Raw genomic sequence first — 23,832 nt, forward strand, 5'->3', positions numbered from 1 at the left:
CGACAGCTGCGCCTTGGTGTCGCTTGGACCCGGCCTGGTTCTCAGGGCCAGGCTGTGGCGTTCTCGGAGTCCGATGTCACAGAACATCAGCCTCAGACCAGATGGATCTTTACCAAAAAAAAAAAAAAAAAAGACTGCTCCTTAGCCATGTTTGAGCAGAGAATAAAATAAGTACGGAATCCCAGTCACAAAAAGTGGCCAAATATCCCCCTTTCCCGTCTGATATAAGTGACTGCTCCTTTTTTTCCTCCTGATTAGATAACAACTAGTACCCCCAATCATAGGATTACCCCTGCTTCCTGACCGCATCCAACCCAGAGCGAAGTCCACTTCCCTGAAGTGAAGTGAAGTCGCTCAGTTGTTTCTGACTCTTTGCGACCCTGTGATCTGTAGCCCGCAAGGCTCCTCCGTCCATGGGATTCTCCAGGCAAGAATACTGGAGTGGGTTGCCATTTCCTTCTCCAGGGAATCTTCCCGACCCAGGGACCGAACCCAGGTCTCCCGCATTGCAGGCAGATGCTTTAACCTCTGAGCTACCAGGGAAGCCCCCACTTCCCTGAACCCTCCCCAAATAATCCCATCACAAGCCCAGATCCTATAACAAACTCTCGCTAACATCCTTTGACTGAGAAGCTCTGGAAACTCAACTTTGTTTAGTCACTATCAGCTTCTGCCTGGTTTTCAGCAGTAGCCTAACTGGTCTATTTGTACCATTGCCTCACTTTCAGTGCAGCAGTTACCATCGTCCTTCTAACAGATAAGACAGGCCATGTCATTGCGCTGCTCCAAACCTTTCCCTCTGAGTAAGATGAGCACCCATCCGTGACCAGCATGCTCTTGTCCCTGGGACCTCCATGACTTCAGCTCCACCAGCCTCACATCGGCCTCCCTGCTCTTCCCGGAGCACGCCGGGCGAGCGCCTGCCTTCGGCTCGGGCCTGTCCCCTCTGCCTGGAACTCGGTCTTCAGATCAGGATGCGGCTCCCTCGTTCACCTCGCTCGGGTCTCACTACTCACCGAAGCCCGCCCTGACCTGACTATGCTACTCAGACGCAGTCCCTCTCTCTACCACTCCCAGCCTCCTTTGCTCCGCTTTTTCTTTTTCTCACAGCTCTTTTATCGCCTGCTGATATTCAAAGTCAGTCCCCTCATTATTGACTGTTATTTACCATGCACCCCCTCTCGCTGGGATCCAAGTTCCACAAGGGCAAGGATCTAGGGACCAAGCTCCCAGAACTGGGCCCAACCTTCGATGACCAGTCAGTACATATTTTTCTGGATGTTGCTGAATAAATTAGCATTCCAAGGGCTGGAAAGTAAAACTGAGCATGACTTTGGCTTAGATCCCTCCCTGAGAAATCAGGAGTTAGGCTGCCCGCTTTAAGCTTGGCGGGTTGTCAATTCCACATATTTTCTTAAGACAGGGTTTCCTAAACTTCAAGTGTGTGCATGCCAACCTCATGAGTTTTGCCCTAGGAACAACCTAGACCTTTATTTACTTAAAAACTTTTCCTTAAATAGACTTTTTGACAAATACATTTATTTTCAAAGAAAATTTTATATCATGGCTTTGATGTGCTAGTTGTATATTTTTTTCTAACACATGTTAAAAGAAGCATATAGCTTTTTACCAGCTAGATTGTCTTGCTTACCCCTAGTGGAAAACTGCCTTATGCTTTTTCCTTTAACCAGAAGATCCCCCCACTTCTCCCTGGGCTGCGTGCTCACTTCTCTGACTCTTTGTGACCCCATGGACTGTAGACCTTCAGGCTCCTCCGTTTGTGGAATTTTCCAGGCAAGAATACTGGAGTGGTTCGCCATTTCCTTCTCCAGGGGATCTTCCCGACCCAGGGATCAAACTCACATCTCCTGTGTCTCTTGCATTGGAGGTGGATTCTATCTGCTGAGCCACTGGGGTATTCTTGCCTGGAAAATCCCACAGACGGGGAAGCCTGGCGGGCCGCAGTCCATGGGGTTGCAAAGAGTCGAACATGATGTAGAAGCAAAACAGCAGCATACCTCTTACCAACTTCTAACACACTATGCCTCTCTCTGCCTTTCCAAAAGTCCTCCAGAAAGCCTCTGGAAGCTCCTCCAGCTCATCTACTCATTCCCTTCTCTGAGCTCCCATTACATTTACGGGCAGAAATACATACCTGACATGTGGATGCTCACATGCCATGTGGGCTTGCTTTCCGTTTCATAACGAAAGATTGTAACATTTCTTCTGGGGGCTCTAGATAAAAGAGGCATTAAGGTGTTCGACTCCCTTGATTCACAGGCCATCAGAAAGATGAAGAGGCTTCCCAAACCCCCGTCTGAGTTAGAATCCGCCAACACTTGCTGAGTCCCTAGGATGTGTTCGGCGTGAAGCCAGGCACAGGAGACCGCAGCAGAGAGGGGACCCAGACTCTGCCCACACGGAGCTGCCGGTGAGGCCCGGAAGCCGCACTCCAAACACCTGTACACGAGTAAGCAAACATGGCAAGTGCTTAGGAGAGGAGCAGGGGGCCGAGGAGCGGCCCCAGCTGTGGGCAGGGCCGCAAACGCCTCGCTAAGGAAGTATGTTTAAGTCCTTAGGAGTTTGCTGAAGACGGGATGGTGGGTTTTTCAGTGGAGCCAGGTTCACTCACAAAGGCCTGCTTTGAAGTTTGGAAGTTCAGTTGCTCTGTGAGTTAATTAGGCCGCTGTGGCTGGTCTCCTTGAAGCCATGCTCAAGGAGAAGGCGGAGACGGCCGGGCCTCGGGGAGGGGGCTGCTGCAGAGGTCCTGCCCGCCCAGCCTTCAGCAAGAAGGTGCCTGGAGGCACCGCAGACCTGCTCTGGGGGGGCCCCTCACCCCTCGCTGGCAGCAAGTTTGGGCACATTAGGCACAAGGGTTGTTTTTGCCAAGGGAGTGCCTTCAACATGAGCTCTGACATTAACGAAAATAAATCCTTAGTTCCTTGAAGCTGGAAAATCTTAGTTTAACTTATGAGGCACAGTGCAAGGCCTTGTGTAGCTTCACAAGGCTAACCGGTAAGATGCAGATTTCTCAAAAAGGGAATGCATTTTAGTCACCTTTGCCGTTTCACCCAGGGTTTGTGTTTCCTTGTGACATTTCAGCGGGGCTGGTTAAACAAGGAAGACACTCCACCCACATCTACATCCTGCCTTGGTCTATAGGAAATTAAACCTGACAAGCAATGGGATGGGCAGTGAGGTGGAAGAGGGAGGTGTTCAGACTGAGCAAGCCTCGGGGTTGGTCTCCCACTCTGCCCCTTGCTAGGCTGGGCGAATCGCCTCAATTTCCTCATCCTCAAAGTCTTTTGGGTCATCGGCCTCCAAGTCTTCATGGAATGGGGGTAATAATAATTCTCGTACTCCACGAGATTCTGGAGACGTTAAATGGGAATAAATATGAGAACTCTTCCATGAGATCTAAAGTGCTGCAGAATATCATTTACCCACGAGCCTGCTGTTAGAAATCCTCATTGATAAATCCTGAAGGGGGCTCAGAGACCTGGTTAGAGTGCAGCAAAGGTGTCTGGGTTTCCACTAGGTTTCTCTTCACCAGGGGGCCGCCCTGGGGCCTGCCTTCCAGGAGAACACGTTCCGGGGAAATGAGGAGGCGCTGGGAGGGCTAGGAGGGGAGTAGAGGATCCGCGTGGGGGTCCAGAGAGCGCAACAGGAAAGGAGGCGGCGAGGACAAGGCCCCTCCTTCTCAGGTTGCTGAGGGCTTCCCGGGCGGCCTTCTCCACCTTTCTCAATTTGCCTGTCTTTCTGTGGTTGCAGCTGACCTAGCATAAAATAACACGCTTTTTCGCACATTTTGAAAGCAAAGTCAGGCTTTAATGATCGGTTTTCTGTTCCGTGGTATTTTCTTTCAAGCAAAGGCCATGTTTTTGTAAGATACTACATTTCAGTGGGGCTATTCTTTGTCCCCAGCAAGCATTCCTGAGCAGTAGGTTTCAGGAGGGTTTCAGTTTATTACTTCTGGTGTCCAGTAACCTTGGAATGAGCGTCTGTCTCCAGGCCCCTGAAGGACATGCCATTTCGGAGAGTTACTGCTCTTAAATTGTTCTCTAATAAAAGCAAGTGTCCCCCATTCTAAGTAGAGTGAACTTTCCAAATAAGGCCAGCTGTGAACGTTGAAAAGAAAAAAAGGCAGAAACTTCAACAACAGGGTCCATAGTGCAAACTGGATGCCGCTGACCTTCAGGCGCTTTCACAGCCGTTTAAAAAGATGTCTTCAGCAAACTCATCTAGACTCTTCAAAAATCTTTGGCATGATGGACACGTGGAGTCTGTAGGCCAATATTCAATCCAGGTTGAGGAATCTAAGGGGTAGATGTACCTGCCAAGGAATAATGCAAATGAATCACTTGTGTTGGTAACCACAGAGAGAGAAGAGCTGAATTCAATTGAGCCAAGCCGCTCAGGTGCCCAGGGGTCAGGCTGCTGGCCAAGCTCCTCTGAACTGGCCTTTCCCTGGGAAGGTCCACAAACCCTGGAGGTCATGAGCTGCTCGGGGCTCCCCTGGTTAAAGGCAGGAACAACATCTGTTTCAATGTCTATTTTTAAACAAACAGGTAATAAAACGTGTATCCAAACACCGTCCTCTTACAAACAGAGCCGTCTGAGAGAGCAGACGCGGTAACGGGGGAGTTGATGCGCCCGCGGATCAGCCGTCAGACCTGGGCACTCGGTGGGTGTATCCTCAGCGAGACCTCAGCTGCCCTGCTGGCTTTGAGGAGTGCTTTGTTTTAAGCTCACGTGATTTCGTGTCTGCTCCTAATGGTTTGTGGGTTAACAGCAGGGCACGAAAGAAACACGTGGTGGGTTTAAGAATAAACTGCACTCCGTTTTGGATGGAAGATCAGAGACTCAAAAACACTGGTGACTTACTTGAGACGGAAATTGTGTTTTATCTGCAGGGCCTCTTTGCCCATAATCAAGTACTGTTTTCTCTTCTCCAGGTTGGCGTTGGAGCAGGTTGCCTTTTTAATGAAGGTAATTTCAGAATCTCTCTCAGCAGCAGCTTCTCCTGAGAGACACACACGCAAGGTTATCACACGTCACAGTTTTCAACTCTTTTAGCATTCTAGTTCCTCATGGCTATTTATTATTCAGTGTAAATTTCCATCGACAGGCTGATGGCTATTGGCACTGTCCCTGTGGTTAAGACTTCAGACTCTGGGATCAGGCTCCCCAGGCTAAACCCCAGCTCTGCCACTTCCTAGCTGTGTGCCTGAACAAATGAGGCTCAGATCCTTCGTCCCCCAAATGGGCATCACAGTAAAACCTACCCTGCAGAACTGCTGTGAGGTTAAATGCGATAAAACATGAAAAGCGCTTGGAACACAGTAAGCACTATTTAAGTGCTTTTCATTAGAACCAGGAATTAACAGACCCTTTCCAGAGTTGAGGGGCTTCCCTGGTGGCTCAGCTGGTAAGGAATCCACCCGCAATGTGGGAGACCTGGGTTCGATCCCTGGGTTGAGAAGATCCCCTGGAGAAGGGAACAGCTAGCTACCCACTCCAGTATTCTGGCCTGGAGAACTCCATAAACTATTCCATGGGGTCGCAGAAAGTCAGACATGACCGAGCGATTTTCACTTTCCTTCTTTCACCCATCTTTAAATACATCTTCAATTCTCCCAGTGTTCAGTAAACATTCCCTGGTGCTCTTTGTCCTAAGTATGTGTTTTCTACTTACTCCAATTACACTTGAATTTCTATCATAATGTTTCCCTCCACATGCCTGACTCCTCTGCTAGGCTGGAAACTTCTTGAGGCCAGGACACGGCATTCATTGCTATATATTCAGGACTGGTATCCAGTTATTAAACTCTGGCTGATGCTAAGTCACGTCAGTCGTGTCCGACTCTGTGCGACCCCATAGACGGCAGCCCACCAGGCTCCCCCATCCCTGGGATTCTCCAGGCAAGAACACTGGAGCGGGTTGCCATTTCCTTCTCCGACGCATGAAAGTAAAAAGTGAAAGTGAAGTCGCTCAGTCATGTCCGACTCTTAGCAACCCCATGGACTGTAGCCTACCAGGCTCCTCTGTCCATGGGATTTTCCAGGCAAGAGTACTGGAGTGGGCTGCCACTGCCTTTTCTGAAACTCTGGCTGAGTCATCCTGATTATTAAATCCTGAAAAACTTCTGAAGCTGTTGCTAAATAGCAGATAATAGTAACTGCATGAGTGGTAAACTTTAATTAGTAAAATAATTTACATGGCACCCACGTCAGTTCAAGCTAACGTGCTTAGGCTCTGCTGGTGACCATTCATACGTGACTTCCTGTTGCAGCAACATCCAAACAACCTTCCCAGCACTCTTTGCCAAGTCAGCCCCTTTCATGTCAGCGGGGGGTCTTATAATTTTAAAAACCTTTTGTTATGGAAAATGTCACGCATATTCAGAAGGGAGAATAATTAACCTCAGTTTCAACAGTCACTCATCTTTTTCCATTTGTATCCTCACCTGTATTTTAGGAGAGACACCAGTCACAGGATAAGAGCATCATTATCCCTGGACTACATAGTTGCCCTTCATTCTAAACAGCTTAGTTTTTGTTTTGGCTTATTTTTAGCAGCACTTCTTGTGTAAGTGGTAAATGTGTGGTGTTTTCATATTTTATATAAATTAAAAATCTATATATGTTAAAAATGAAGAGCCAGAATGAAGAGATAACAAAGTATGCAAAACTTTCTTAACATTTCCTTTTAAATATCATAAACGTGAGTCTTCTGAACGGACAGAACAGAGAAGAAATGATGGCAACAAAGAACTACAGCTTGGGAATCATCTGATTCTGCCCAAAGTTCAGAACAGTCTGGATTATCTTTTGATATAGGCAATAATTGATACAAAATAAGTAATTTGTATTTCTGGAATGAAAAGCACTTGATTATTTTGGTAAAAATAGGAATGTCTTATTGCTTATGATACGTATGTTGGATGTAAAAGTGCTTGAAAATTGGGTTATGAAAAGATCAAAGTGCTAAGAATGCTTACCTATTTTGTCAAAACGGCAATCATGTTATAAATAAAGAACACTTGTGATCATCAATGGGGAAAAATCACAAATCAACTTCACACAGTGAAACATTTGAAATAACAAAAGTCAGGAAAAAATGTTGTCAGAGTGTTGATCAAGCAAAGAAAAATTTGGAAAGTATTATTAGAATTTTAAAGTCTAGTGTATGGTTAAAAATAAACATTTTCAGATCTGAAATACTTGATAGCATTTCAAAAGAAAAAAAAAGTGAAAGCGAAGTGCCACAACTTAGATTTATGGTCCTACTTACAGCAAAATTTATACCTACTGAAAGGAGAACACAGCTTTTGAGAAATATAAACGAGGTAATAAAATTTCAATCATCTTCTAGAAAATCAACTATTTAATATAAAACATGATTTGAATAACTTAAAATGAAACATCAGAGACTCTGAGGAGGGCTGGTTTTGTTGAAGTCAGGGCACAGGAAGGACCACGTATCAATCTGAGAACAAAGGTGTCAATGAGGAATAGTTACACCGACTCCTTATGGGCACAAATGTGGTGTCAGGGAGAAATCTGGGGCTTTAGTAAAAACCCTGAGATTTACAGCTGTTTCAGTGTGGTGTCTTCTGAGCCAAGCGTCTCCGGATGACGCAGCCAAAGACACAAGACAAACAAGCGTCACTTTAAATACTGTTTTCATAAATTTGATATTCACAACCACACACCTAATGCACGCTAGACAGAATAAAGAAGTAGTCTGGAGACCTCAAACATTGCAATAATAAAAGTCGGAAAAATATTGGCACGTTGAAAGGCAGCCAATAGTGCTAAAACTGCAAAGGTAGTTTATAAATCACATCACCTGATAGATTCACTTTCAGACACAGGAGTAAGCATTTAGAAAGTGTATATATACATACATATGTATATATACTTTTTAGTGATTTGTGTATGATATTCTAGCAGTTATGTCAATATCACCTTAAGATATTCAAGAAAAAATATTTCAGCTTTAATAAGCTGAAACATTAATGAATAAATGGTAAAACTGATCATATAAAAATAAGTAAAGGAAATATGAAAATGAAGCAAGAGTTGTTACAAAGTGAAGAATGGTATGCATTTGATATAGAACAAAATAAAATATCAACTTAACGGAAAAGCTAACTGTATGAAAGTGTCTTTGCTTTTGGTGATGAAAGCAAAAGTAGATGAATTTTTAGTTTTTTAAAACATGAATTCTGAAACTTTGTCAATTATGTTTGTAAAACTCCGAGGGTTGAAGGGGAATAAAAATTAAGAAAATTAGAAAAATTAAACATAACATTTCAATAAATTGTTTTTATAATTTAGCTGATAATAGATATATATTAAATACATGAAAATATTAGATGGTATCATAAAGACTAGAAACATTTGAATGTAATTACTGCTGGCTTAGCAGAAACTGAGAAAGTGTTCAGTACTTTGCACAATACTGTTGCTATTAGAAGAAATTATTTTTTGAGGTTAGATGTCATGTAATGATTATCAATTCAATAGAGACATAACTGGAAAAATTCGATGTGGTTTCTTGTTGTCAAATCAAAGCTCAAACAGAGGCCCCCTTCAGTGAGTCAAACAAAATAACACTGACAATTTCTAAATAAAACAAAACAAACCAACAAAAACTTATTTGGAATTAAATATGATTTAATGAATCATTCGTTTTACCATTTATATCATTTGACAAGCAATTTTATAAAATTTGTAGGTTAGCTTACTTAGGGAATAAAAGGGAACATTACTGTTGTTTTATGTGCTGTTTACATATGAATTCATTTTATTGTATTGGTTACTAAAGCTCATTTGTCCTACCAAAACTCGCATGGCCTTTGAGCCAAGCCTCTGCACTTCATAGATGCTCCTAACTGGTTTCCCTCTTTCAGCTCTTGCTCCCTTCAATTGAAGCCAGAATGATTTTTAAAATCATAAATCAGAAAATGTTTCTTGCCCACCTAAAACCATTTATTAGCTACCCTTTGAACTTCTAGAATAAAATCCAAATTGCTCACCTTGCCTTATAAACCCCGCTACGACCCAGCTCCTGCCCATCTGATTCCCTCTCCTCTTGCCTTTAAGAATAGCTAACTCTTAATGTCACCTCCTAAAAGATGCCATCTGTTATCACTCTGAAGGTATTTCCCCTATTAACTCCATGTCTGTTTCAAATATAGTACTTTGTGACTGTTTATTTTGTCCATTTCCTTTTTTAAAAAATGTGTCTCCTCGAATAGAATATAAACTTTATGAAGGCAGGAACTCTGACTGTGTTATTCAAGTTATATCCTTTGTGTCGAATATAATGCCTGCCACATAGTAAGGACTAAATATTTGTTGAATAAAAGAACTAGTGAATGAATTCTTACCAGCTTTGTAGATATCCAGGAGAGTTGCGGTGTACTTAACAAAAGCATTTTCTTCAGTGACAGCTGTGATCTCAACTTTATAAGCTGGTAAAAAAAAAGCACACACACAATAATTTATGCTTATTACCACTAATGCCATGTCCAGTAGAAGACAGAGTCTGTCAAACAAACAAAAATGAGGTTAGCAAGCTCTTATGGGCACCCTGTGGTAAATCTCATTTCTTCCAAGAAGGCTTCCCAGCACTCCCAGCGAGATTCTACTGGTCATGACTGTAAGGAGTCACCCTGCTGAGAGCCACAGAGTCACTCTGCCCACGGTTACAGAACAGGCTGATTAGGGTACGAACAATATTAAATTTAAAAAAGCACACAAAACAAACAAAATAAGCCTTAGATGTAAAGCTCAGATTCTGATCTTTTAAGATGAAGAGCCTATTCCTTCTCTGCATGCCCACAGAGGGGTCCTGTATCTATCATTCTGACCTGTCACGGGAGTCTCTGTGTTCCCTTGCCTCCATTCCTCAATTACTTTTATTGGTTTTGATCTTCGGTTTTTGATAGGACTCTGTTTTCCAACTCATCTTTGCTTGGATTGGCAGCTATTTGATATGTGACATTCTCAAGCCTGTCTTCCCTTCATTCAGGCATCAATTTTTAACCTATGGTATGTTTGACTTCACTTCTGAAATGACCAGCTTGAAGGGGTCCGACTCTTCTTTGTGACCTGAGAAAAAATCCTCTTGTTTTTGCTTTCTTTGGGGTCAACCTAAAATTTTTTGTTCATTTTTGAGATCCTAGCTAGCTAGCAAGACATAGAGCTCAATGAACAAACTCACTGTGGCAAAACCAAAGGCTGTGTAAATTAGTGGCTTAAACAATGTCCTAAATTTCAGATTCTTAATTCTTTATAGTAGATATGGGCAATGAACCTCCTGTAGGCATAGGCGGAGTGAAGGAACTATTTAATTTTGTTTCTATTCTGTGATTCCATCATTAACCTGTAGCTCCAAAAGAGCCTGCTAAGCTTTTTCTTGAATGTGGTAAACTAAATCCTGATTGCATGTACTCTCTGTGTTAAAACAGATTTTTTTTTTATATTTAAGAATTAAAATTGTTTTATTATGGTGGAAAGAATTAATCTGGATCTAAATTTTAGGGGAAAATTATTAAAACAATATAGAATTCTCTTCAAGTTTCAGATATTTTGAAAGTTGCAGTGGGTCTTGGCTGAGTTAGGCAACTTTTAGCATTTTTTAAAAACTAAAGATGAATTTGAAGGAAAGAAAGATCATGAGCCACACAAGATTCATTCTCATGGCTGCTATTTCCATAAATAGAGTTCAGAGTTAGCTACTAGAAATAATACTAGAGACCAGAATGTATCCTAGTTCTATTACTTACTTCCTGCATGACTTTGAGCAAATTATTTAGTGTCTCAGAGCCTCAGTTTCTTCACTGTTACCTCCAAGGAGGCTCATGGGACACCAGTGAGAGACCACATATGAAAACAATTGGTAAACGCTAACGGCTCCATGAACAGCACTGTACTTATTTATTTATAAAAACCCTCCTACCAGTTGTCAAGAAAAATTTGAAATAGTGTACTATCTGTTCATTCTCTTTTTCTTAAAAAAGACAGAAGTAAACATTAGAAGCTATAGATAGAAAACAAAGGATCTAATTCTATGAGGAACTTGTATCTACAACTCTACTTGGGCATTTGATTTAGTTCTGAGATCTGGACAAGAAGAAGAAGATGCTCCTTTTGAAACGGAGAGAGTCCCAAATGTGGACTGCAGTGGTGATATATTAAAAATTATTTAGTACTGATATTTTTACCTTGTCTTTGGAGGGATTTTGGAAAACACTCAGACCCCACAAACCATCTTTGTTTCTGTTTCTTGCTTGATCAACCAGAAGAATGCAGTAGTGAAATCATATACCTCTGTGGCTTCTCAAATGTTCTCTTTGACTATGTTTTAGCACTTTTAATTCAGTGGGGTCTGGTGGAATAAACTGTTTTGGCTGTGTGTGCACCACACTCCTATCATTTTTAATGAAAATCATATTTCTTTGCTGAAGGATAAATAACTTTGCATGTTAATGCTGAAAATTGATGACATTTTCCTTCAAGGGAGCACATGGAATGTTGCATCTGTGTAATCACTGTGTAAAGTTGTAGATCTTCCTAACTGATCGTGTTTTCATAAAATGTCATGCTTAATGGAACTATATATTAAACTTTCAAACTTACCATATGCAATCTCTGGTTTACATGCTGTTTCTTTTCTAGTAGCTGCAGAGATTGTCAGATCCAATTCTGCCTGCATTTGCCCACAGTCAGCTGGATTTTGTGAAAGACAGCACAAGTTGGGTTAACGTAAGGAACAGACACCTTTGGAAGTAAACACAGTTTTCTCTATCTGCCCTGAGACAATCCAATATAATCTTACAAATATCAGATTCCTAAGACCTTGTCCATTTTCTCCTCTTCCATAAAGTGAAACAGTATTTAAACCAAAACCAAAACAAAAACAAACAAAAAACAAAATCTTGAACATGGGGCTTAGAATAGGTAGTCACTCCACACTCAGCTCTTCAGAAATATATATGCTTCACTGAAGAGAGGAGGACATTTTCCCATTTTGAGTGCTATCAAAAATCTCTTGAAGGAACCAAATTGATGACTGATTTATGCTGTAAGGAGAAATAAGTACCTAAGAAATGTGTAGATTTTAGGGATTTTGAAAAACAAAAGAAAACCAAAATCAACTCAGACCCTCATGGAGTCGGCAGTTGATTATTGTTGAGTTCTGGGGCTTTTCTTTGGCCAATAAGGCTGCCTTGATTGGCAGAAGATTGAATGGAGAACGTCACTCACTGGGGAGGACTAGGGGAAGGAAAGAGGAGAGAGTGGCTCATTCCAGAGCCTCTGTTCTCTTAAGCAATGGTCCTATTGCACTAAAAAGACCAGGTCAAAGGTAAGGATTTCACATCATGCTATCTTTCTGATGATACACCACCTGATGGTGTTTCTCCACACGGAAGGAACTATCAGGTTGTTCTGGAGCTGTCAAGATGTAGCCTTACAGCGCTCAAGGAATGAGCTTTCCATCAGATGAGATTACATTTCTTCTTCTGAGAAATGACAGTTTGTCAAACGGCTTCCCCCAGATTAGCCCCAGATTATGAGTGGCTGCTTTAAACAAGAATACAGCCTGAACACATTAAATGAAGCTTACCTTCGATACATTTGCATGCTACTCCTTCACAGACTTTCTGAAGTTTGGCGTAGGACGTGCTATAAAACATGGTACACTGTTTATCTGTGGCAGTGAAAGTGCAGTTAGAAGAGGTGGCTTGGCGAACACACAATTTACCCATCAATGAATTTCGCCCATGGCTCCTTGATCACCCACTCCAAACCTTCTTTATGTAGCTGAGGTCCAGGAAAGTTAAATTAGGAACTGTCTGTCCTAACACAGGCCCCTCTACCCTCAAAATATTCCCCGCTGTGTGCTTGAAATCTTACTCTTGCATATTCATTTCTGAGAATGAAAGTATTTGGTATTTCAATGAATGAGAAGAAATAAATAATGTTACATGAGAGTCTATTGAAAGAATTACAATTGGTAATTATTGAGGCTAGAGAAGAAAAACATTTTTTTTTTCTATTGTTCAGGAGGAGAAAAAAAACACACACATATGTGTGTGTGTATGTGTAGTTCTTTTTCAAGGAGAGGCTAAGTATCATAATCTATGATTTCAAAAGTGAAACTAGATTGAATGGGTCTCAGAGTTTTGGTTCACTTTTAAGAGTTTTAACAAGTAGAACTGTCCAAAGTGAAGTCTTCTGCCTTGTGAACCAAAGGGCTCTCCAGAAGTGGAGAGTTATCAGAAGTGGCTAAATGATCAAATGCAGAGGTCATTCATTCAACATTTATTGACATACGTTATGTGCCTGACACTGGGTTAGATACTCGGGACAGAAGGATGAAAATATTCTGGGGTGTGCACAAAGACATGCAAACAAATAATAATGATGCAATGTGGCAGGTGCTGTGATAGAGCTCTCTGCAAAATGTGATGAGAATATAGGTGGAGGAGAAGCTGATTCTGTGAAAACTGAAAGTAATAGTAGGGTAAATGGCCTTCTCTAAAAAGGAGAGATGCAATGGGAACAGTAAACACCAAAGATAAACTTGAGGTGAAGAATTTAAGTGGGAGCAGTCTAGCCCAGTTTACCTATTCTAAACAGGAAGAGACTGAGGACCAGAGAGGTGAAGTGGTTCATTCAGAGTCAACCACTGGTTGTTTGTCCAAGTGGGGACATTTGTGCAGAGTGAGCCCTGAGAGAGGAAAATATATAAAATCTGCAGGCCTCAAGTGCCTTTCTTCAAATTCCATAACAAATACAAAGCAGTCTTCAGAAGAAATTTTAGAGTAGAGTTGATTACCTGGTCTGTGGTACTCATACACTGTGAAAGTAGCAGGACTCAGAAACCCAACTTCAAAAAGTTCAATTATCCGGAATCGAACACAAAGGAACTCATCGGAAGGAATCTGACAAATTCAAAGATTAAGAAAATCACGAGAGACAAAAGACTCAGAATATTTTAGGCAGCAGCTGTTAAATAGTAATAAAAAATGAAAAATGGTGAGAGGTGGAACTTACCGAGTTGAGTTGCAGAATAACATGCCCATCTTTGATTTCGTAATCAGTTAATAATTGATCCACCCTTTCCACAAGCTAAGGGTACAAAGAGAAAAGCTCAAATTTAACTTGGCGACCTTTCTGTTTGAGTGCATTCACCCAGTGATGGAATGTGAGGTCATGGGGATGTAATCCACTACTTAAAGACATTGAAGAACAGCTCCTCCTCTTGAAAGAGTCTGAACGTGTTACCACACGCACTCACATTATTCTGTCAACGCAAACATAATACTTGCCCCAGTTCACTTTGAAAAATAAAAACTTAGGTAGATTGTCGGCTTGGAAAGAATATTCTGGGAGAGTCTAAGAAAGTGACACAGAATGAATGGAAATAGCTTTGTAAAATAATGCAGTAAATAAAAGCAAGTATCCATAACAGTATTTAAGAGAAGACATTTACAGCTTTTAAGTCTTCTGGGTTTGCACTGACTCCAGTAGGCAGAGAGATATCCATCACCGCATGGGAGGACCCAGATGACGATTCTTCACTGCCGAGCTTGTAGCTGAAATAAGGTAGAGATGAGGACATGAAACAGGTAAATGGATAAGATTCTTGAAGAAAAGGCCTGTTCCTTGGTAGGCTTTAACTTTCTAATTTGAGTCTCCAATTATTTGCTTCTTTATGATGTATGTGTTATATTCTCTGAATTTTAAAGCGATCCCTGCGCCATCTCTCCCAAGCCTGTCCTCACTTGACCAGTAACCTCGGCGGACCACCATTCTGGAGCTGGAGGAGATCACAGAGGCTATTCCGTCCAATCTCTTAATTAGCTAGTTGAGGAGACTGAGGGTGGAGGTAAGGTATTTGTTCATGGTCACGTGACTGGCTCACCTCAGGGCTTCATAAGTCTATTGATTCTCATCCTAGTTCTTTCTCTAGCAGAGCATATTTGAAGAGAAAAAATTAACTGCATCTTGGTAAGAGCCTCGGTAAGCATGTTCAGAAAGAGACTGGAGGGAACGCTGCTCGAGCAGCTGCCTTCTCTGGAAGATGAGGTCATAAGAGATTATCTCTTTTCTTTCCCATGTTTTTCTCTATTTTCTACAATTTTCACAATAGATATTTTATTTTAAAAAAATGTTTCAAGGACTACCCTTTGTCCAGGAATTGTGCTTGTGGGGAAGCTGAGGAGAAAGGCAGAGGGAGTAACATGGGCAATTAGACTTATTTTGTTTTTGCCTCTCTGGTATGAGAGAAAAGAATACTGAAATGGGGAATTAGGAAACTTGGGTTTTATCCTAGTTCTGCTGAGAAAGTTCTACAAATTACTTCCCCTTTCTAGAGTTCATTTTCTTATTTGTAAAATTAATTGTGAAAAAGTATAAACTTGTGCTTTAAAGTTATAATTCCAAGACTTTGTTTTGAGAGGCAGAGAGGCCTGTTGCTACAATTAATCAGAGTTAATGCTAAAAGAGGAGAAGGCTGGTGGGGTAGCGACTGGATCGGAGTGTGTTCTGCAAAGGTTGAGTTTTAGATTCCTGCCTCAAGATGTGGGAGAGACAACTGAACATTTGAGAGTAGAACTTGGGAGAGGAGTCAGGATTAAAGGAAGACCCTGGGGAGAGAGCTTCATAGCGGGAAGATGAACTGATCTCACCCCTCAAAATAAGTATGAGTGAAATGGGAGCTATTATTCAAATTAGTGAGGTGATAAGGAATCTCATTTCCCCAATCATATCTTATCAAGCATGTATAAAGCAGACCCTGTTAGAAGTTTGAGATATCATATTTGCCATAAAAGTGTAAATAGTATAAACGTTCTGGCTTATAAAATTTAACCCCATCCTTCACCAAATTAATAATTTGGAACAAAACATAAGGCAACGTGTAACTGGAAACACGGCATCCAGCATCCCCGTGACTGGATGAATGAGTGTCACCAAAAGTGGGGAGCTCTGGCTCACAGATGCAAATACTCGTCAACACGACGGAAAAGGGCCTCCTGAGTGGAGAGTGTCTATGAAAAATTGCTGGAGCCTTGATGACTGGTTGTCATGGCGACTGTTTCAGCCATGGAACAGAAACCTTCCTTTCAAGAAGCCCTTTGCCTGCTGCCAAAGACAGCAATCCTTCCCAAAGGCATTTTGTTCCAAGAGAAGGAGAGAAATGAAATCCTTTTTTCTTTTCTTGTGAATACAACGGAGAAGTTGTAAAAAGCTAAATACACGAAAGAGACCCTCTCAACATAGAAACTGTGCTGGCATTTTCTTAAATCAGGAGAGTGTGCATTTGAAGGCAAAGAATTTCTCACATGAATGAGTACTACACAGTTACATTTGGAATCTGTCCAACCCAACTTCAGCATCATAAAGCCAAAAGCATGTTCTACCTGGTTTTTTTTTGAACATTCTGTCCCCAGTTTATTAAAAAAAAAAAAAAAAGACAAAACAAACAAAAAGCCCAAAGAATAGAATGCTGAATGCCATATCTCTATTGCTTTCTTTTATAGATTAACAATATGGAATGCAAATTAATAAGTTTTTGATGAGAGCCCTTTTATGCATAGCAGCGTTGTAGAAATACTGGAAGGGGCTCTGGGATCAGGTAGTCCAGTATTCTTGCTTTACAGAAGAGGCCTGGAGAAGTGGGGCGATTTGCTGACAGTTGCCCGAGTCCTTCAGAAGCTGCCTTCCAGGTGTCTAGCTATCCTACACACAGCCCTTCCCGTGTTCACTCGGGGTGCCTCCCTGTAGATCCCACACACTGATTCTAGCTTTGCCCAGAAGAAATTTGCCCATACCTCCCCGCAAGACATGCTAGGGACTTAGACAGTGATCATACCCCGTCTGCTGGAAGAGAGGTGCCCAGAGCAGGAATGGCCGCACTGGAGCTGCCTGAGGAAGCATGACTCCAGCAGGACCTTAGGGGACGAAGCAGGGTGAGGAGGGAGAGCAGAGGGCAGAGACCGGCCCAGGACGGAAGGCGGGGCGTTCCCAGCTGGTGAAGGGACCCTGAGAGGAGACGGACTGGCCTGGGGTCACAGACAAGGCGGGAGATGAGGTGGAGCAGCGGAGAACCAGCGTGCTGTGCCTTAAGGCTGGCAGTCTCAGGTAACGCTGCCGGAAGGAGGCGGCTTAGAAACTGGACTGGGCGTTGTGCTCTGCCTCTAACTGTGAGAACTCGGCAGGGTCCTTCACCTCCTGGCGCCTCAGTTTCTTTAGCGCTAAAATAAGGGGACTACTATACCATTCCTAAAGTCCTTTTCAGCTCTAATCGATGACATAACTGCATGGGATTTCTAAGTTACCCATTCTGAATGCTTTGCATCATGTGTGATAACAAGTATAAACAGCAAAACACCAGCCATAGAAATCACTGTTGTTGAGAATAGGAAGAATTAAGAACAGAACAGGAGGTCCTCAGCGGTGGTAGAAAGAAGAAGGAAAAAGCCTGTGTTCTAGCTCTGGCTCTTCCACTACCTGATTCACTGTGTGATCACCAACGTATATAGGCATATTTTCACAAACATTTTAGGATGGTGGCTTGGTAAGCAGAACAATGGTCCACGAGGTGTCCATCTCTTAATCCCCAAACCTGTGACTCTGCTACCTTAAATAGCAAAGGGGACTTGCAGTGTGATTAAGGTAAGGCTCTCGAGCCAGGTAGAGTCTCCTGAATATCCAGGTGAGTCCAATGTGATCACAGGGGTCTTGATAAGGGAAAGAAGCAGGAGAATCAGAGAAGCAGATATGATGGTGGAATCAGGGATCTGAGTCAGAGGGAGATACTAAAAGATGTTGTGCTGCTGGCTTTGAAGATAGAGGGAGGGAGGCTCAGGCCAAGGAAAGCAGGTGTCTCTAGAATCTGGAAAAGTTTCCCATGGAGCCTCTAGAAGGAAGAGGGCCCCAATAACACCTTGGTTTGAGGACTTCTGACTTCCAGAATGATAATACAGTTGCGTTAAATCATTGTGTGTGTGTGTGTGTGTGTGTGTGTGCGCACGCGCGCGTGTGTGCTCAGTTGCTCAGCTGTGTCAAACTCTTTGAGATCCATGGACTGCAGCCTGCCAGGCTCCTCTGTCCATGGAATTTCTCAAGCAAGAATACTGAAGTGAGTTGCCATTTCCTCCTTCAGGGGATCTTCCCAACCCAGGGACAGAATCTGCTTCTCCTGTATTGCAGGTGATCTCCTTCATTGGCAGGTGGATTCTTTCTTTACCTCTGAGCCCCCTGGGAAGCCCCTGCAAGTCATTATATTTATGGTAAATTGTTACTAGTAGCAACTAGTGGTCAAATTAGGCCTTGGAGTTAGTCTGCTAAGGGTAATCCAAGGTTCTTAGCCCTGGCTACCATTTGAAGACCCTTCAGGGTGTGAGGTCGGACAGAATTCTGCAGAGTTCTAAAAGCTCTCCAGATGAGTTCAATGTACAACCTGATTTGAGAACCACTGGCTGGCTGCTAATGACCCGGGATTTTGTTGGGCAAACGTGATTTTTCTAAGTAAAAGAGTGGGAGCCGCTTCTGAGAGAATACTTTGCTCTTTTCCTAATACTTATATCTCATAATCTACCTTTCTGGAAGGCAAATTAATAATACAGCATTTGAATTAGAAAAAGGTCAAAAATGGGAGAAAAAAGTGTATATGAGCAAAACAAAACTGTTCTGTAGAGTAAGTAGCTGTTTAAGAATACCTGCTATATTTCACATTTTAAAAAAAGGGAACCATTTCACATCTTCTGGACATCTTTATCATTCAAAAAGATTTGGAGAGGGAATCCTCTGGCAGAAGCAAAGCCCTGAAACCTACTGTCCCCCAGTGGACACGGGCTCACCTGGCGCAGGCCACGATGCGCTTGTATTCTGAGCCGCTGTAGCTGGAGGCTGGCACACACAAGAGACAAACAAACAAAAGTAAGAGTAAGCTGTTTTTAGCTTGTTCTGGACCATGTCAGAACAGAATCATTAATGAGCAGGCCTCTCAACACACTTAAAAATGATTTGAGATTTGGAAGTTGGCACTTTTGATGATTTTAATGGAAATTCTGGTTTTAATGGAGTGGTCAGTCCGCTCCTGACAATCCAGGAACTGTTTGAAATCATTAGAACAGTTCTCTGCTCTCCAAGAACTTAATAAGGAAGGAGTCATTTAAGGTAGATCTGTGTTGGTAACATGTCTGGGGGAGGTGGCAGGGAGGAAGCGCCCGTATCTAGATTCTCTGGCAGTTGGAAATTTCCTGCAGGAGCAGGACTCTGAGTCACAAGCAGAAGCTATCAGGGCAGAGGAACAGCACACACCCTGGTCCCGAGGCCATGGGTCAAGGGGGACTGGGGTGTGCAAGCGGTCTTGCTTCTAGACTGGGACGGGAGAACCAGCCCATCGGAAGAGGGATGTGAGGGCCACATGTAGAGAAAAGACAGGCGCGTTAGGAGAGACTCGTTGGTCCTGAGGAGACCAAGCTGAAGGTAGAGGCAGGGAAATGTGCATTTGCCAGACTCCTAGGGATACAGAAAGGGCACGGGATAGAAGCCCAGCAGAGTGATGAGAGAAATTCAGGGCTTGGGAATGGAGCGCAGACATAAAACTATTCACAGACATTCAAGGTTCTGAAATTAGGCCCTTACTGCTAGTTACATTCTTCTTTTCCTTTTAAAGACTTTATTGAATTTGTTACAATATTGCTTCGGGTTTTTTTTTTTTTTTTTTTTTTTTGCTTTCATGTTTTGTTTTTTTGGCTGCCAGGCATGTGGGATCTTAGTTCACTGACCAGGGACTGACCGGGCAAAGCCTTAGCCACTGGACTACCAGGGAAGTCCCTAGTTACGTTCTTTTTCTTTTTTCTCAGCTTTTATTTTTAATTGATTTTTATGTGGAGGATGATTGCTTTACAATATTGCGTTGGCTTCTGTCGCGCAGCATGAATAGGCCATAAGTATACATGTCTCCTTTCCCTTGAGCCTCCTCTCTAACACCCACCCCATCTCACTTCTCTAGATCCTAGTTACATTTTTGAAAGTTTTTTTAGTCAGAACAATTTTTGGTCAACAGTGGATACATTTAACCTAGATATTGTTATTTAGTATCAGTTTCCAACTGTTATTAATGAGCTACCTCTATTATAATAAAGAGCAGTTATGTTTACTCAGATGTCAACCTATTAAAGAATTTGAATGAGAAATTACTTTAGCAGATTTTTCCTAATCAGAGAAGATCTTCAGCATTCTTTTTGCTTAGCCAACATTATAGTGTAAATCATGCTGTTTTACCTTGAATTTCCTGGGTTTCAATTTTCAGATGGAAGCTGCAAACTTCCTCCGAGGTACTGATTTTGTGAATCACAGTTTTTACCTATATTGGGACAAGTAAACAAGGAGACTATTTAAAATAGGGAGTGTAAAAGGTTTTATGGCAGGACTGAGGCTGAAAACGGGATGCAAGTATTTTTATCACCCAGTGCAAATGGGATGCATTAAAGACCCATTTTCCCAGCAACTGGACTTTTGGCAAACTCCACAATTTGAGACTAACTGAGAAGCCCAAAGTAAGCTAAAAATGATCTCTCTCCAGGCAGAACCTTGGTCCAAATTCCACGCAGTCAAATCTGAGCACCTCACTCTGTAGGAAAGTTTTTAAGACTTTCATCCTTGTGCCTGTACACTTTAATTTTACATAGAACATCACAAGGTCATGAAGTATGGTTTTCTCCAGCCCGCAAACCACTGTGGTAACAACAAATTATAGGTGTGCATGGACGGGCAGGGCTGCTGCCAGAAGTAGGTGTAGTGAGGGCAACCAGAAGGGACAGAACAGTGGACCGTCCATCTTCCCACCCGCATGCAATCTTATAAACAGTCTTTGAAGGAATAAACGTCCTAAAGAGGAGTGCACAATTAAATAATCAGGAGAATGTTAATTTATGCTCAGAATATGTTAATGTTAATGCTAATTTATGCTCAGAATATGTCGTTTGTATTATTTTAGGCATTTGGCAGTTACAGCTTAGATTTTCTAAACTGTTTATGTGTGTCCATGCAGCCTGTGGCTAAAAATAGAAGACACTTAAGCCCTTACATATACACATTAGTCAGGAGTGATGTTGGATAAATGAGATGTGACTGTTACTAACCTCAGCATCCATGTATATATGTGTGAATGTATACATACATAAACACGTCATATGCATATGCATATACATGTAAGCATAAAAATTATCTCTATACACCTATATGCATATACACATATATAATTTCTAGAAATACACACACATATGAAGATTAACAGCCATTTTCAAAAAGAAACTGTGGGGATAGCTATCAAGATAACCAGAAAGAATGATAAATGACTCTTACCTCAGTTATGGTTACCCAAGCCCAGATTTCTATAACTTTGTGGCAAAATCTCTTTCTTTTAGATTACTTACTATAAACTGACATATAACCTCAATCAAGTTGCTCTCCACAAAATACTCACATGCACTGTAGCCAAGCCACTGTTTTGTCCAGTAGTTAGGACGACGAGGTCGTCATTGAGAGGTACCTGGAAAGATTTTTGCATTCAGTACTATTCCTCATGCTTATTTACTTTGCACAAAAGGCTATGGACAGTAATAGCTATTTCCAGTTATTTGTATGTTTAAATATACCTTAAATAATCTAAAATGTGGTAATTAAAAAAAATCCATGTCAGCATCTATATACTGATAGCTACTATTACTGATGCGGAACCTAGTTTTTCCAAAGTGCTCTTTCCCTCGGGAAGTTCTCGTTGGCCATCAGGATTTTCATTTTTAAAAGTCCAGTAGTAGCAAAGGACATGGGACAGGCTGTTGGGCGACCTGCAGACCATCTCCGGTGTGGCCACAGTATGCCCGTGTCCCGCGTCGGCTGGAACCACTGGCAGATTCCCAAGTGCGTCTTCTCTCTTACTCTGCTGTCCAAGAGTGTGTGTGCTATTCTCTTCGCCTGGCTAACTCCTTTGGTTCTTCCAGATTCATCCTGCCCATTTGGATGCATTTGAAAAACGGCTCTCAACTCTCAGCCTGGCTCAGGAGGCTCCCCTCTGTCCTTCCGTGAACCTAGCAAAGACCTCAGTCTTCACTCTTTGCTGCAATGACTGTCTCCTCTACAGGACAAGGGTTCTCTGTGCTTTACATCTGGATCCTCAGTGCCCAGGACAGAGCAGGCATCCCTGCTTAGGACATAGTAGGCACTCATCTTAGGTTTAAGGGGTGAACAGTTACATTTGCATAAGAAGGGCAGAACAGATTATCTTGAAGGTCCCATCCAGTTATAAAATATTACTTGAAAAAATTCTTTATTTACCTCTATTGGCCTCCCAAGGAAATGCTTCTCTGATATCTTATAATGGTAGAAGTCACCTTTATTCTTGTAAGACACTTTGATATCCATGTTCAAGCGGAGTTTTCTAACCAGGAGCGAATACTCTGTCAGGCCCTCGATGGCATTAATTGTATCCTATCAACAAACAGCAAGGTACAAACATGGGTTTACTCATTTACATACCCCCTGTTTACAAATACACTTTCCTATGAGAAGGTGAGTCAGCGTCGCCTGTGATGAAACTCCAGGTGGAACTAGTTAAGGGCCCCTGTGTGGAGGGGGAAGAAGAGTCTCCCTCCACCAGTAAGGATGAAGGCAGTGTGGCTCATATCCGGGTTCTCCATGGGTCTTGAGCATGTGACCTCAGGCAAGTCATCCTTTCCAGAATGCCTCCAACTCCTCGCACAACTGTGGATCTCCTTCCCATCCTCACATCTAAGCTTAACTAGCCCCACAGTGAAGACATAAAGAATCTCCCCCTTCTCATGATTCTGTTTCAATGTTCTTCCCTTCTGCTCCTTAGAGCATTCTTCTCAACTGGTAATACTTTATGTAGAGTTTATCACGAGCATCCCCCCACTGCGATGTGAGATTCCTGGGGGCAACAGTACATCTTTCTTGGCATCCATTACATTTAGCAGGTATGCACATGGTAGTTATTCAACAATTATTTGCTGAAGGAATAAATGTGTGCAGAGTGCTAAGTCGCTTCAGTCGTGTCCAACTCTATGCAACCCTATGAACTGTAGCCTGCCAGGCTCCTCTGTGATTGGGACTCTCCAGGCAAGAGTACTGGAGTGGATTGCTATGCCCTCCTCCAGGGGATCTTCCTCACGTAGGGATCAAGCCCATGTCTCTCATGCCTCCTGCATTGGCAGGCAGGTTCTTTTTACCACTAGTGGGATGAACCTAATTTTTCTAGATCTTGTCTTCCTCATCTACAGAATTGGGAGATGTGGTTGAATCAGAGAGAGCAAATGTGTGGCTACCTTCTCTCCCATGTCTCCCAGCACTCATTAGTGGTGTCCGCTTTTCTCTAAGCCTCCAGTTGTACCTATGGTGAAACCCATTTTCTGCCCTGATTAGAATTAGATGATCACTGACATCACCCTGAAGGACCCCTCTAGCTCTAAATTTTGTATACATACACACACACCCTGTCATTGCCCAAGCATCCAGGGAACAGGGAAGATGCTAACACTTGAGATAAGCTTGAGTGTAGATGTACACTATACAACGACATGGTAGTTATAATGCAAAATACACTGTTCCAATGAGTTTACATTGGTAGGTAGGCAGATAAACATGCTAATAATTGGTATTCCTCTTGCTTTTCACTTAGTATTGTGGAAAGGAACATCAGTGCCTTTGTTTACATGGCAGCCACTGTTTCTTTTTTTCTTTTTTTTGCCACTGTTTCTTATATAGGATTAATATAATTGC

General features: G+C 42.4%; 1 protein-coding gene across 2 annotated transcripts in view; it reads right to left on the bottom strand.

Annotated features, from left to right (window-relative positions):
- Window positions 1-3,825: 3,825 nt before the first annotated feature.
- C5 (complement C5) overlaps window positions 3,826-23,832 on the bottom strand; it is an 85,806-nt gene continuing 65,799 nt past the window's right edge. The window contains exons 30-41 of one of the 2 annotated variants that reach the window (XM_065947137.1): window positions 22,372-22,524; window positions 21,521-21,586; window positions 20,317-20,398; window positions 18,885-18,933; window positions 14,513-14,615; window positions 14,074-14,148; window positions 13,856-13,961; window positions 12,641-12,724; window positions 11,653-11,742; window positions 9,399-9,482; window positions 4,885-5,023; window positions 3,826-4,333 (exon numbers count right to left, since the gene is read on the bottom strand). In XM_065947137.1, the coding sequence (XP_065803209.1) occupies window positions 4,195-4,333; window positions 4,885-5,023; window positions 9,399-9,482; window positions 11,653-11,742; window positions 12,641-12,724; window positions 13,856-13,961; window positions 14,074-14,148; window positions 14,513-14,615; window positions 18,885-18,933; window positions 20,317-20,398; window positions 21,521-21,586; window positions 22,372-22,524 (1,170 nt within the window). In that variant the 3' untranslated portion in view covers window positions 3,826-4,194. The remainder of the gene's footprint in view (window positions 4,334-4,884; window positions 5,024-9,398; window positions 9,483-11,652; window positions 11,743-12,640; window positions 12,725-13,855; window positions 13,962-14,073; window positions 14,149-14,512; window positions 14,616-18,884; window positions 18,934-20,316; window positions 20,399-21,520; window positions 21,587-22,371; window positions 22,525-23,832) is intronic. The other variant, XM_065947138.1, reaches the window with a different exon arrangement.

Source organism: Muntiacus reevesi, chromosome 10, assembly GCF_963930625.1.
Source record: "Muntiacus reevesi chromosome 10, mMunRee1.1, whole genome shotgun sequence".
NCBI classification, from domain to species: domain Eukaryota; kingdom Metazoa; phylum Chordata; class Mammalia; order Artiodactyla; family Cervidae; genus Muntiacus; species Muntiacus reevesi.